This window comes from Carassius auratus, chromosome 8 (genome assembly GCF_003368295.1).
Source record: "Carassius auratus strain Wakin chromosome 8, ASM336829v1, whole genome shotgun sequence".
Taxonomy (NCBI): domain Eukaryota; kingdom Metazoa; phylum Chordata; class Actinopteri; order Cypriniformes; family Cyprinidae; genus Carassius; species Carassius auratus.
In genome coordinates, this window is record NC_039250.1 from 27,815,106 (window position 1) to 27,829,703 (window position 14,598).

The window sequence follows — 14,598 nt, forward strand, 5'->3', positions numbered from 1 at the left end:
ATCTACTTGACCAAACGTGGCCTGTGCTTTGGTCCCAGTGCCAGGAAACAAAAGATCTTTCATCAATCTCTAAAAAATCCACACATTCATTTTGCTCCTTTAACATGATTTTATCCACTTTATATTTACAAATGTAACAATGTGAAAAAACGACAAAACTTAATAAAAAATTTAATTACATTTACGTATAAGCAGAGTGTTTAATCCACCAGAAGAGCACAAAATACTTTCTAAATATAAATAAATAGCTAAAGGTATAAATAGAGCATAAATCTACCCTGCAGAAAGTCCCTTGATTAAATAGTGATATATATGAATATATCATAAACTAAAATATACTATATACTATTAGCATAAATGATTTTCTTCTTCAACATATGAACTGAAATAAACGACACACAATACTGCTAAAGAAATAATCAAAAAAGCGTACATCACCTGCTGTGTTTGATTTAAATCTCCAGAGCGTCTCGTAACAGACGTGCTATTGTTTTGTCATAGCTGTGGTCATGGAAAAGTCTTCTTAGACCTACAGTAGATCTACAAGCTCTCCTCTCTTCCCACAAGAACAAACACCAGTGCGTTCATTACAGCCGGTGGCTCATCACAGTTGGGGGAAGTCTGAACGGATCAGCGCTAATCAACTCTGACAACAAACTGCTGCCAAATTGGAGCTGGATTTGAAGTCCACTCGCTGACCTTACGTCCTCTCCTCGCTCTCACTGACTCAGCCGTCCTCCAGCTCTCCAGCTCTTCAGTGGACTTACAGAGTCGCACAGAAACGTGACAGAACCACAGGCCCAGAACAAGGCCTTTCTGTTGATGTTCTGAGGCTTATACATCCATTCATATACTACAACGACCATGCAAAGACATTCCCCACTAAAAACACATAATAAATTAGTAATGTCAAATGATTAATCGCGATTAATCGCATCCAAAATACATTTTTATTTACATAATATATGTCTGTGTATATTTATTATGTTTACAGTGTTCCTGTAGCTCAATTGGTAGAGCATTGCGCTATCAAGCACAAGGTTGTGGGTTCGATTCCCAGGGAACACATGATAGGTTAAAATTGATAGCCTGAATGCACTGTAAGTCGCTTTGGATAAAAGCATCTGCTAAATGCATAAATTAAAATTAAATTAAATTATATATAAATACAAACATATGCATGTATATATTTAAGAAAAATATGTAACGCTCATTTTTTAAACCTATTTATATATGATATAAAGTAATTACATGCATACATTTATATTCATATAAATTATATCATATATAAATACGTTTAACAAATCAACGTTACATATTTTTCTTAAATATATATACATGCATGTGTTTGTATTTATATATACATAATAAATATACACAGTACACACACGTATATTATGTAAACAAAAACTTTTATTTTGGAAGCCATTAATCGCGATTAATTGTTTGACAGCACTAAAATTAATAAATAAACCATACTAACATTGCCTCTTAGCTGGTTAAAATTGGTCTAGTCCTAATTATCTTATAGAAAACCTGTTTAAGGCCAGCAAACAAGACTAGCATACAACAAACAAATGAAAATAATAAAATGGAACTCGCCATAAAATTGCTCACAGATACAATAGCAAAACTACATGTTTATTAACTTTTAAAGGGATGTGTGTGCAAACTCTGCAGTTTTCTATTTACATAACTGATTTCAGAGTCACATGATCCTTCAGAAATCATTCTAATATCCTGATTTTAAGAAACATTTCTGATTATTATCAGTGCTGACATGGACAGGTTGTGTGACATGCCCTAATCCTCAAAAAAAAACATTAGCAAAAGAAGAAAATATGGCCCAGTCTACAAATACACAACTTTTTAAATGTGTTGGCTCACCCAAAAGAGGTCCAATATTACAAAAAACTGATTAAACTGTGAAAAATCTAAAGATTTCTGATATCACCTAAAGTGTTAACACATAAATTCAAGTATTTAATCAAATAATATGTAGGCAAATATTGCTGGTAATTACTATATCGATGGCATATAAATTAAAATAATTGTATATCATTCCCCGTGCTCCTTTAGCCACTTCAGTGTAAATAAGCTTCGAAAGAAAATAATCAAAAAGCTGAACGTATCAAAATATAATTGATAATATTTTTAGATACTGTGCCCAACATGACCTATTGCTAGTAAAAATGTATCATCATATAACTTACAACAAATGCAATATACTTTACCTTCAACCTTGACTTGGCAAATCTTCAGTCATGACCTGCAGCTAAATATCACTTTAATATAACTTAAACAAAGGCAATCAGAAGAACTTGTGCCTGCATATGAGCAGAAAACAGAGGATCAGGATGTTCACAATAGCTGTGTCTAGCGAGGAATGATGTGGCAGGATGAAGGTGTGCGCTGACGGCAGAGCAAGTCAATAACAGCCGCCCACTGTTTACACACCTTTCTACTCATTCATCAACACATTACTCACTATACGCAGGCCGATGTCAAAACATGGCACTTTAATAGAGGAGACAGCTTGTAAACGCAACAGTTTATTCCAAGACGTAAATGGTTTTAATTCCATTTTTTATGAGGATGAGTCAACATGAAATCAAAATTCACACCATATTTACTCAACCTTACTGTGCAATGGTTAATCGGTGCATCGTATTAACTTTCATCAAAACATAAAACAGCTTTCTCTTTGTCTAAAACAACTTTCCTTATTTTCTGATGTCATCAAGCCCTCTTAGCTGTCAACCAATCATCTGGCTCCATTCTGGTATGGCACACCCACTTTTTAGAAAAGTTGTTGGGAGTTATGTAATTAGATTACTTTTTCAGGAAACCAGTAGTGTAACACATTACTTTTAAATATACAAGAAAATATTAGTTAGTTTAAAAAAATTACTTTGTTTTCCCATTTATTCACTGACTCTTCTCCTGCCATGTTTTGAGAGAAATCGGGAGTATTAATTTCCCTTTTTTTATATGAAAGTGCCTTTATAGTTGCCCAAAAAAAAATTATAAAAAATACAAAAACAAGGCTAGCTTACATCACTAAAGTAATGCAAAAGTAATGTAATGCATTACTTTCCATAAGTAATTAAGTAATGCAATTAGTTACTTTTTTTATGGAATACCACGGTATTACAATGCATTACTTTCAAAAGTAACTTTCCCCAACACTGTCAGAAAATCATCAGTAAAATCGGCTGTGAATGTCATTTCAAGTTGACTTCATAGTATTTGTTACAATGTGTGGTTTAGGTCACAAAACGAACTCACTCGCCACACAATTTCATCAACCAATGTAGCTGCGCTATATTAACAATCACAGCTGATGTGCCAGAGTCCCCGCAGCATTTGGGAATTCTGTGGCTGATCGCAACTGGGATCACAGACAAATCCCGCTGGGTGCTGTGGTTTCTTTGGCTATCTGAAGGGAGAAGTATAAGTGCATGGTTATATTAAAAAATACTAGATTTACTTCAGCTTGTGGTCCAGTAGCCAAATAAACGACACACTCAGTTCTCTCGATGAAGGGAAAGAGAAGAATTGGAGTGAAGAATGAGACATAAACACAAACACACACACACACACACGCACACACATAATGAGGCTGAGGGAAAATACTTACTCTTCCTCTGCCGGAGAGTTTCTGGAGCAGGGGCGACAGAGGGAGACAGATGAGAAGAGGAGAGATCCCCTTCTTTAAAGCCATTGCGTCATGAAAAGAGAAGAATATGGAAAGCCAGAAAGCGTCCATGCAAAGCAGAGAGAGACAGATCCAGGCAGACAGGTGCGGTGAAGACAGATGCAGACGATGAGAGGATGACAAATACAGGAAGGAAAGAGAGGAGGTGAACAAACAAACAAAAAAAACAAAACAATGACCAATGAGCAACCTGTTTGTCTCTTTACTACATACAACCATGTAGTTGTGCCTTTTTCATTTTGAAACTTGTGGTCAAGAGTGCTCTATAGAGTCGTATACTTGTTCTGAAAGTATTTGACTGGAAATGTTTATAAAGTCGGTAAAGAACCAAGGCAACTAAACACTAGATTTTTACATTGACTAAAGTGCTTGCTTATATAAGACTTGCCTTCAAGCTGCTCATTTGGTTGCTGTGTATTTGTTTTGCACTTGCTGAGGTGTTCTGGGATATTTTAATATGTGAAGGGTAATCTAAGTAGTTGCTAGGTCATCTTGGTAGCTTGATGAATTCAGGAACGTTGCTAAAGCGTTGCTAGAGCGTTTCTTCTTTGAGTTGTGTCTGTTACAGTGGAATTGCTGAGTGGCTGTAAGCATGCCTTGCGTGGTTTCTAGCAGGTTGCAATGTTTTATGGGCTTGCTTATTGGCCCAAGCCATTTTTATTTGTTTTATCAGTGGGTGGGTAAAACATTGCTTAGAAAAGGACTTGCACACCTCTTCTCAATCAGTAATAAAATATGAACAAAACTCTGCATTAAGAGTCATGCAATAAAGTTTAATACAAAGGGTTATGACTACTGCTACCGGTCAAAAGTTTGGAATATTTACTTATTTATTTATTAAAGTCTCCTATGTTCACCAAGACTGCAATAGTTTGACTAAATATACAGCAAAAACAGTCATCTTGTGAACAATTTGATTTTATTTATTTAAATATATTTTAAAATGCAATTTACTTTTGAGATGCACTGGAGCCATTACTCCAGTCTTCAGTGTCACGTGATCTTTTAGTGATTGTAAGATAATGTTTGAATAAACAATACCTTTTTAATAAAATCTTAACCTTAACTTAATAAACCTTAAAGCACCAACTGTTGCAAGAGAAAAGGAAATCATCTGGCCAGCTAGAAAAAGTGTTGGGTTTTCTGTTTGTGTGTTATTTGCAGGCCACAACAAATATTGAAAAGGACGGTGTAATTGCACAGCCAGCGCTTCATTTCCCTGACAGAACACTGAATTGCACAACACATCACGGATATTGTCTTGTCCCGAAGACATGTCAGGTATCCCTTGGAGGAAGGACAATTAAGTAAATGGCAGAACACAAAACCGATTCAAAGTAACAATATCCCATGTGCATGAATTCGTAAACAGACTTTGGAAGGAGCAGGCCGCCAGATCTCACATTAACAGACTGGAGCTTCATGAGATTTACCTTGTGACTGCAGGGGGGTTCTAGAGCTTGCCCCCCAATACATCTGGAATCATATCACCAAACAATTTTGGGTGAAATGCGTAGTTTGTGCTGTAAACTATATATATATATATATATATATATATATATATATATATATATATATATATATATATATATATATATATATATATATATATATGTGTGTGTGTGTGTGTGTGTGTGTGTGTGTGTGTGTGTGTGTGGCCCTGGAGCACAAAACCAATCTTAAGTCGCTGGGGTATATTTGTAGCAATAGACAATATTTTATGCCAAAAATCATTTAGACATCAAGTAAAAATCATGTTCCACGAAGATATTTTGTAAATTTTAATTATTAATTTGCATTGCTAAGAACTTCATTTGGACAACTGTAAAGGTGATTTTATCGATATGTAGATTTGTTTTTTTTTTTTTACCCTCAGATTCCAGATTTTCAAATAGTTGCATCTCAGCCAAATATTGTCCTATTATCCTAACAAACCACACATCAATGGAAAGCTTATTTAGTCAGCTTTCAGATGATGTATAAATCTAAAAAAAATTAATAAATAACAATAATTACCCTTATGACGTGCTGGCTGACTGAATTCTCTGGCTAATTCTCTCATCAGATATTAATTTCAGCTTTAGTGATTACTATAGGAGTCACTGGACTGAACTGAAAATGTTCTTTGATAATGTAAACCTACTTTGCTCTCTTTCTGTACAATGAGAGTGTTATAGAATAATTAGTAACTTGCAACATTAAATTAAATGCAAAGTCAGTCATATTAACAATATTTAATGGTATCACACCCATATCTGGTACTTAAGTAAAAAGATGGATTTTATGCAAACCCAAACACGACCCCCCCCACCCCACCCGTGCCCTCTTCATGAATAATGTGCATGATGCCCCTGACACTACAATACAAAATTACTACTATAGATTGCAATGATACATAACATGGTGAAAAATGACTGAATTAATAATACTGAAAGTAGTTTAAGATGAATTGTAAAATTGTGGTCCCTAAAAGCACCAGTGGCCCCTGTGTGGCCCCCCAGTTACTGTGGACTTCCGCAGGGCTCGAGGAGAGCTCGAGGAGATGCTGAGAGTCGGACTGAACATGGACAGGTCTACTGATTTCAACAACATCTGCTTTAAATGAATGGTTTAGGATTGCAGACTAAACAGCGTGAATATTTGACATTGGATGTTAGATTGTTTGCACATTTACCCATGACTGAAGATCTAAGCAAAATACTGATACATACGACACCAGAGCACTCACACCATCCCTGTTAAATATTCTCATATTCAATATTCTAAGTACTTTACATAAAGGGATATTCTCTGTTAGGTACAACTTACAATCTGACAACATCTGAGATATACTGTCATATTACCACATACAATCATTCAGTTGCCAATCTTTGACTTCATCGTATCGGTCGTATCATGTACACTACCAGTCTAGTGTCTTTGCTCACCTAGGCCACATTTATTTGATTGAAAATACAGTAAAATAGTAAGATTGAGAAGTATTGTCACATATTTTCAACTGTATTCTATTAAAATAATTTTAAAAGCTTTATTTCTTTGATCAAAGCTGTATTTTCAGCATCATTACTCCAGTCTTCAGTGTCACATGATCCTTTAGAAATTATTCTAATATGCTGTTTGCTGTTTAAGAAACATTTCTTGATTATTTTCAGTGCTGAAAACATTTTTTGCTGCTTATTTATTTAAAACTTTGCGATCAAAAAAATATTAAGAAGCAAAATTATTAATCACTGAGTGCCAATAGAAATTGACAATAATTGAGAAACAAATCAGGATATAAGATTGATTTCTGAAGGATCATGTGACACTGAAGACTGAGTAATGATGCTGAAAATACAGCTGCGCATCACAGGAATAAATTGCATTTTAAAAATATATTACATTTGAAAATATTTATTTTAAATTGTAAACATATTTCACAATATTACATAAGAAACTTCTTTCAAAAGAGTTATTCCAAACCTTTGACCGATAATGTTTTGTGTGCAATCTGTCATCACTGTGTGACACTGATCCTCTGCTCTACAGGGACAGGAGAAGATTAAAGGGGTCATACTATGAACAAAGGGTCAAACAAGTGAAAGGGTTGAACGCATAACACCTAAGCATTGTTTCACCGATGAAGAGGTCAGTCAATTATAACTTAAGGCCTTTACGAGTCATAAGTGGTGTTCACATTACCAACGGTAAAGGTCATACATTCATAAAAGCCGGGCTAAATCTCTGTGCGGTATCCAGTATAACTGTATCCGGTGGCAGATCACCGTCTACACTCCCATCAGTAGCTGCTACATTGCATCGCTGCTCATTATGTAACGTGATTTGCATAAAGCTTAGCCATGGTTGTGGTTGATGTTGACCATGTCACCTCAGATCGCTAACTCTTTCCCTGAACGGGTGGTTTTTAAAAAATGGTTTTAAGTCAGTTACTTATTCCTATCTTTGGATGTAGTGTGTCAGCAGAAAATATCTGTTTAATTGTAATAATCCAGTGAGATTTGTGTCTGAGAGCAGCCAGTGCTCCAAACACAGATATCTGATCTGATGAACTCAATCAAAGAAGAACTGTGGCAACGTCTCCAAGATGCTTCAAGAAACCTATCTGCTAAGCTACAGTGCTGTGTTTTAGACACTTGAAATCAGCATTTGGTGTGAGCATGGTTTGTGTTTAAAGCAGCTTTTGCCCTGGGTGCACACAGTTTTTCAGGGAGCTTTGCAGATAGATTTCTTGAAGCATCTTGGAGACGTTGCCACGGCAAAAGATAGAAGAAACTGACTTAAAACCATGCTCAAAATACTACTGTTCTAATCGTTTTGGCCAGCACTGAAACTGCAACAGCAGTCTTGTGTTTTAAATTAATAATTTCAATACATGACCTCTTTAAATGCTTCATCCTGCCATTTCCCTAGAGAGTGCGAACAGAACACTGTGGCGGATCAGTACTCACTGCTGGAGGAGGAAGACATGCGGCGCTGGGCAGGGGCCGGTGCGCTGCTGCTGGGTGGAGGAGGAGGGGGCAGCTCTGATGGAAGAGGTGGAGGAGGAGGAGGAGGAGGGATGAAGGTGCTGGCAGGTGGGGGAGGTGGTGGAGGAGGAAGGGGTAGATCCTCAGTGTTTCCCGTCCCGTTCTCCGGAGCAGGCGCTGTGTCTGCTGCGTCCTCCAACAGTGCAGAACCCTGTCGAGAGAACAGGGAAGAGAGCCATAGATTTCCATCTTCAAATATTTACTACTGGTTTTCTAACAGATGAGCCAACAATGAAAATGCTCTCATCAGTTACTCAACATCATGCAATCCTGTATGTTCATGACTTTCTTTCTTTTGATAAACACCACATTTACGGAAAGAGCCTCTCTGTGAGTCCACATATTGCACATACAGCCATGATAGTGACAATAATATGACCCCATTAGATGAATCAATGCTTTTTATAGTAAAACAAGAAGTGTGTGTAAGAAAAATACAAATATTAAATCAGTATAATAGTCACTTTAAAAAAAGGGTTGAGTTATATGATTTTGATGATTACTATATGTCAAGCTTCGTGCTTACATTTACATCAAACACACACTAGATCCTCTCTTGAAGTTTCCCCAGAAGCAATGAATCTGTTTAAACACACACCCATAATTTCACTTCAGAAGATGCTGATTCATCCACTGGGGTTGTCCTGATGTATGTGTGTGCTTTTTGAAGCACCAACATTATGGTGCCCATTCACTTGCATTATACAGGTGCTGGTCATATAATTAGAATATAATCAAAAATTGATTTATTTCATTAATCCCATTCAAAAAGCGAAACTTTTATATTATATTCATTCATTAAACACATACTGATATATTTCAAATGTTAATTTCTTTTAATTTTGATGATTATAACTGACAACTAAGGAAAATCCCAAATTCAGTATCTCAGAGAATTAGAATATTACTTAAGACCAATACAAAGAAAGGATTTTTAGAAATCTTGGCAAACTGAAAAGTATAAAAATGAAAAGTATGAGCATGTACAGCACTCAGTACTTAGTTGGGGCTCCTTTTGCCTGAATTACTGCAGCAATGCGGTGAGGGATGGAGTCGATCAGTCTGTGGCACTGCTCAGGTGTTATGAGAGCCCAGGTTTCTCTGATAGTGGCCTTCAGCTCTTCTACATTCTTGGGTCTGGCATATCACATCTTCATCTTTCAATGGGGTTAAGGTCAGGTGAGTTTGCTGGCCAAATAAGAACAGGGATACCATGGTCCTTAAACCAGGTACTGGTAGCTTTGGCACTGTTTGCAGGTGCCAAGTCCTGTTGGAAAATGAAATCTTCATCTCCATAAAGTTGGTCAGCAGCAGGAATCATGAAGTGCTCTAAAACTTCTTGGTATACAGCTGTTTTGACCTTGGTCCTCAGAAAACACAGTGGACCAACACCAGCAGATGACATGGCACCCCAAACCATCACTGACTGTGGAGACTTTAAACTGGACCTCAAGCAACGTGGGTTGTGTGCCTTTCCTCTCTTCCTCCAGACTCTGGGACCCTGATTTCCAAAGGAAATGCAAAATTTACTTTCATCAGAGAACATAGCTTTGGACCACTCAGCAGCAGTCCAGTCCTTTTTGAAGCGATACGCTTCTGACGCTGTCTGTTGTTCAAGAGTGGCTTGACACAAGGAATGCAACAGCTGAAACCCATGTCTTGTATACGTCTGTGTTTAGTGGTTCTTGAAGACTCCAGCTGCAGTCCACTCTTTGTGAATCTCCCCCACATTTTGAATGGGTTTTGTTTCAGAGTCCTCTCCAGGGTGCAGTTATCCCTATTGCTTGTACACTTTTTTTTACCACATCTTTTCCTTCCCTTCGCCTCTCTATTAATGTGCTTGGACACAGAGCTCTGTGAACAGCCAGCCTCTTTTGCAATGACCTTTTGTGTCTTGCCCTCCTTGTGCAAGATGTCAATGGTCGTCTTTTGGACAACTGTCAAGTCAGCAGTCTTCCCCATGATTGTGTAGCCTACAGAACTAGACTGAGAGACCATTTAAAAGCCTTTGCAGGTGTTTTGAGTTAATTAGCTGATTAGAGTGTGGCGCGAGGTGTCTTCAATATTGAACCTTTTCACAATAATCAAATTTTCTGAGATACTGAATTTGGGATTTTCCTTAGTTGTCAGTTTAAATCGCCAAAATTTAAAGAAATAAACATTTGAAATATATCAGTTTGTGTGTAATGAATAAATGCAATATACAAGTTTCACTTTTTGAATGGAATTATTGAAATAAATTAACTTTTTGATGATATTCTAATTATATGACTAGCTCCTGTATATGGAAGCACAGATATATATTATTTTGCTAAAAGAAGAAGGAAAGTCATGTATATAGATAAATCCCTGTAAGTAAGTAAACTAATTGTCCAGCTGTTTCTTCTGAAACGTGTAAAAACTGACATACACTGGTTTTGCCCAGTGTTTGATTGGGCAAAATGTTTAAGAAACTTGTTAAATAAAAAGCATTACTTTTTGATGGCATGAGTGGCATAACAAACAATCACTATATATATATATATATATATATATATATATATATATATATATATATATATATATATATATATATATATATATATATATATATATATATATATATATATATTATAAAGCCAAAAGCCCTCTTTATTATCTCTCCTCTTTATAAAGTTAATAGATAATTTCACATGTCAGCCTTACAGACATAAAGGTCCATTTAAAAATCACATTTTGGCACTAAAATAGTCATAGACAGAATAACATTACAAATACTCTTCCCCAAAACACTTAATCTGACCAACATACCTCCCACTGCACCCCACCATATGCACTGCAGCTGGTAATGAATCCATAAATAGATCTAATTGAGTGGTTTGATGGAATGAAAGGACATCTGCTAAGCTAAGAGCCACAATCCTTCACACTCAGCATCCCCAGAGACCCCCCCCCCCACACACACACAACTGACGCTGTGTAAACAAGCCCTGACCTTTCACCCCACGCACCCCCGCCTCCTGGACGCGTGCCGCACACGTGCCCCTTATCCCCTCTCTCCCCCCATCATCACTGTCTCCAGCATATGGTGCGTTTCATGTCACACGCATGTCCGTGTTAATGAGGGACATGTGGAGCGCCATCTGGTTCAATCAAGTGGCCAGACGTCCCACTGGGCATCTAATTGGCTCAATGAAGATTAGATCTGATAGAAGGGGCCATATGAAATGCTGATATGTATTCTAGATCACATTGTGTGTGTTCATCACTAGAGGTAAATGTTATGGCTCTGGATAATTAATGGATCTTTTTTTTTATTCAAGTAACAAATTTGTCTCAAATGTGTTCCAAAAATTTCTCATAAAAAAAAAGGATGAGACAGTTGTTGACCTAAACATTAGCACAGATCGGATAATGGATTTCTAAGTTAAGTGTCTCAAATGTTTCTCCTTAAATTCCTTGGGATTACTTTCAAGTCAAGTAAAGCCAAGTCACAATTATTTATTTTGTGCTTTTTATTTATGTTTATTTTTGTCAAATCAAAACTTTAAATAGACAGAAACAATATTTTTTTTGTCATAATTTACCTTCATGTTGTTACAGTGAAAATAAAATAGTAAAGGATTTACTTTGAAACAATTAAAAAAAAAAATTTTTTAAGCAAAAAGCCTAAAATTGTCTTTTCTTGTAATAGAGCATCACAGTTCCGCCCACACCTGGTGCCGGAAGTAAAAATTCAATACAATTTATTCATTGACATTTGGGAAATAAGCCATAAAAACGTAACCATACATGGTAGACTTAAAACCAGCTACGGTTGTACTAAGCGATAGTATATGCTCATATAAACGGCAAAAGTTCATGGGGCATAATAACCTTGTTTAGAGATAAATGCCTTTTATTCGCAATGTCTTGGATAAGTACTTCATTACCCACAATCCTGAACAATCCCACAATCCCATGCATCTGATGCATCTGATTGGTGGAACTCGTGTAACTGTCTGGTTAAACCCCGCGAAGGTCCGTGAAGACTGAAGATCCTTAATAAAAATAAATAAAAACCTGTGTTGCGTTTTTGCACGGTAGACTGATCAGTGCAATCGTGTGCTCCTTTGCTGCTACGATGGCTTTTTTCAAGGAGGAAAACAAGTGTTCAAAGGGGTGAAACCCACTTTAGATAGGGTCATGTAACGCTAGTTGAGTGTAGCGTGTCTGAAGGTAAGCTTGTGGGTTTTGAAAGGGCCAGCATGAGGGACAAGACCTACAAAGTTTTGGTGAGTTTTGCAGGGAGGTTGGTAACGTTAGTTAGCATTATCGTCCACTTTAGCTAGGCTACTGTAGCTTTCATATGGTATGAGTCATATCAAGCATTTTATGATGCCACTGTCAAAACAATATTTAGCCTAGGCATACCTTTTTTGTCCATTTACTGAATATTTTTGTGTAACGGCAACGACATGTGTTGACTAATGAGCGATGATTGCAGTCAGGTACAAAGCACTGCACCATGTTGCTGTCGTTATTGTTAAACGCTTTCAAATGCACACAATATATAAAATACACGATACCTATATAAAACAATATTTATTTACACAATTAATACTGAAAGAACTGCTATTACTGCACATTCACTATATTAAATAAAATTCACTGGAGGAAATTCGTCAGATTTGGAAGTCACTCAAAAGGCTCATTCGCGGCTGTGAGATTCAGTCGAATTCAATGAGGCGCAGTGGTTTATGGGATGAGTAGTTTCTTCGCTCAGAAATCAGAAAATATGTACACAGTCTTGTACCTTTGACTTTTTTTGGATTTTCTCTTACTTTTTTCACTCAGAAATGATATGTTGTATGCTTATGAGTTCAGCCGTAGCTGGTTATCCTCAGACATGCTCTAAAACTCTTTAGATAAGGATTTTTCTGAAAGACAATGGGAGAAATGAATGGGAAATTTACTTCCGGCACCAAAGCTCTCTCGGGCTGTGGGCGGGACTGTGATGCTCTATACATACTCCCACTCTTTTATTTGCAATCCCATCTTTTATTTGCAACTTTATAAAAATCTTTTGGGACCAGTGGTCTCTATCATCTTCTTACAGTATAGGCTGATGATGTTTTTGAGAAACATGAGTATAACTTTCTTTCTTGCTCGTAACACAGAGGTTTAGTAGAGTGTCCTAGCTACTATTTTCCAAATATTATATATAAACAGGAACCAGGAATGTATGTGGTCACCATTCGCTTTTAAAGGGAAAACAGCAGCTTGGAGATTTTTCTAGATAACTCATTTTGTGATCCACGGAAGAAAGTCAGAAAGCTTTGATACAATGCTTTTGCATACAGTATGACGGAGTTTGGTAACACTTAAGTACAGCAACCATTTCTCACTATTGACTAGTTGCTTGCTAGCATGCTTATATGACGTGACATACAGCCTAGTATGGTGACCCACACTCAGAATTCATGCTCTGCATTTAACCCGTCCAAAGTGCACACACACACCGTGAACACACACACACACACACAGAGGAGTGGTCATAATTTATACTGCGGCGCCCGGGGAGCAGATGGTGGTTCGGTGCCCTGCTCAAGGGCACCTCAGTCGTGGTATTGCTGCCCCAGGACTCAAACCTTCAACCTTAGGGTTAGGAGTCAAACTCTCTAACCACTAGGCCATGACTTCCTTTGATATGTTATTGTTAACATATTGGCTGTTTGCTAGTACTAATAAAACACATATTCTGCATCCCTAAACTTACCCAATACCAGCAAATAGCAGCAAAATAGGAGTTTATAGAGGCAAAGTCATAGTTAATGGCTTGTCAATGGCGAGAATTGGACCTTAAAATAAAGAGTGACCCAGAATTAAAATTACATTAATCTACATTAATCATTGTTGTCTAGAAAAATAAAATGCTATGTTAAAAAGATATTCTTTCCCAAAGTATTCTGTCCTATGAGTCAAAGTGCAGTTATAATAAGGTCCCAGTCGTCAGACTTACATAACACAACAAAGAAAAGACTGAGCACTGTTTACCCAGCAGCCTAACGTGAGTACAATAAATGCTGAACTGCATTGCTAACTCTGGGCTGCCGCACCTTGCATGGATTTGTGTTGTGATGTGACAGTTGAGGGAGTGAGCGAGGTTGATTCAGACTGAAGAGAGCTGGCTGTCCCGGAAACAACTGCTTTCCGTTTGGAAACCAACCATACTTTTGATGATCCCCCCACTCTAAGTGAATGTAAACATCTTCAAAAGATTTAAATCTGAAAGTGCGCCATGAATAAAGTTTCTCAAAAGAAACAGCCGACTCTGAATCATTGAAACAATTCATTTTTAAAATGAATCCCAGGCCGTTTCATGTTGACATCAAC

General features: G+C 37.0%; 1 protein-coding gene across 3 annotated transcripts in view; it reads right to left on the reverse strand.

Annotated features, from left to right (window-relative positions):
* Nucleotides 1–14,598, reverse strand: part of espn (espin) — a 63,409-nt gene that overhangs the window by 16,646 nt on the left and 32,165 nt on the right. For 2 of the 3 annotated variants that reach the window (XM_026270620.1, XM_026270619.1), the window contains exon 9: nt 8,167–8,395. In XM_026270620.1, the coding sequence (XP_026126405.1) occupies nt 8,167–8,395 (229 nt within the window). Of the gene's footprint in view, nt 1–3,640; nt 3,713–8,166; nt 8,396–14,598 lie in introns of all 3 variants that reach the window. The other variant, XM_026270617.1, reaches the window with a different exon arrangement.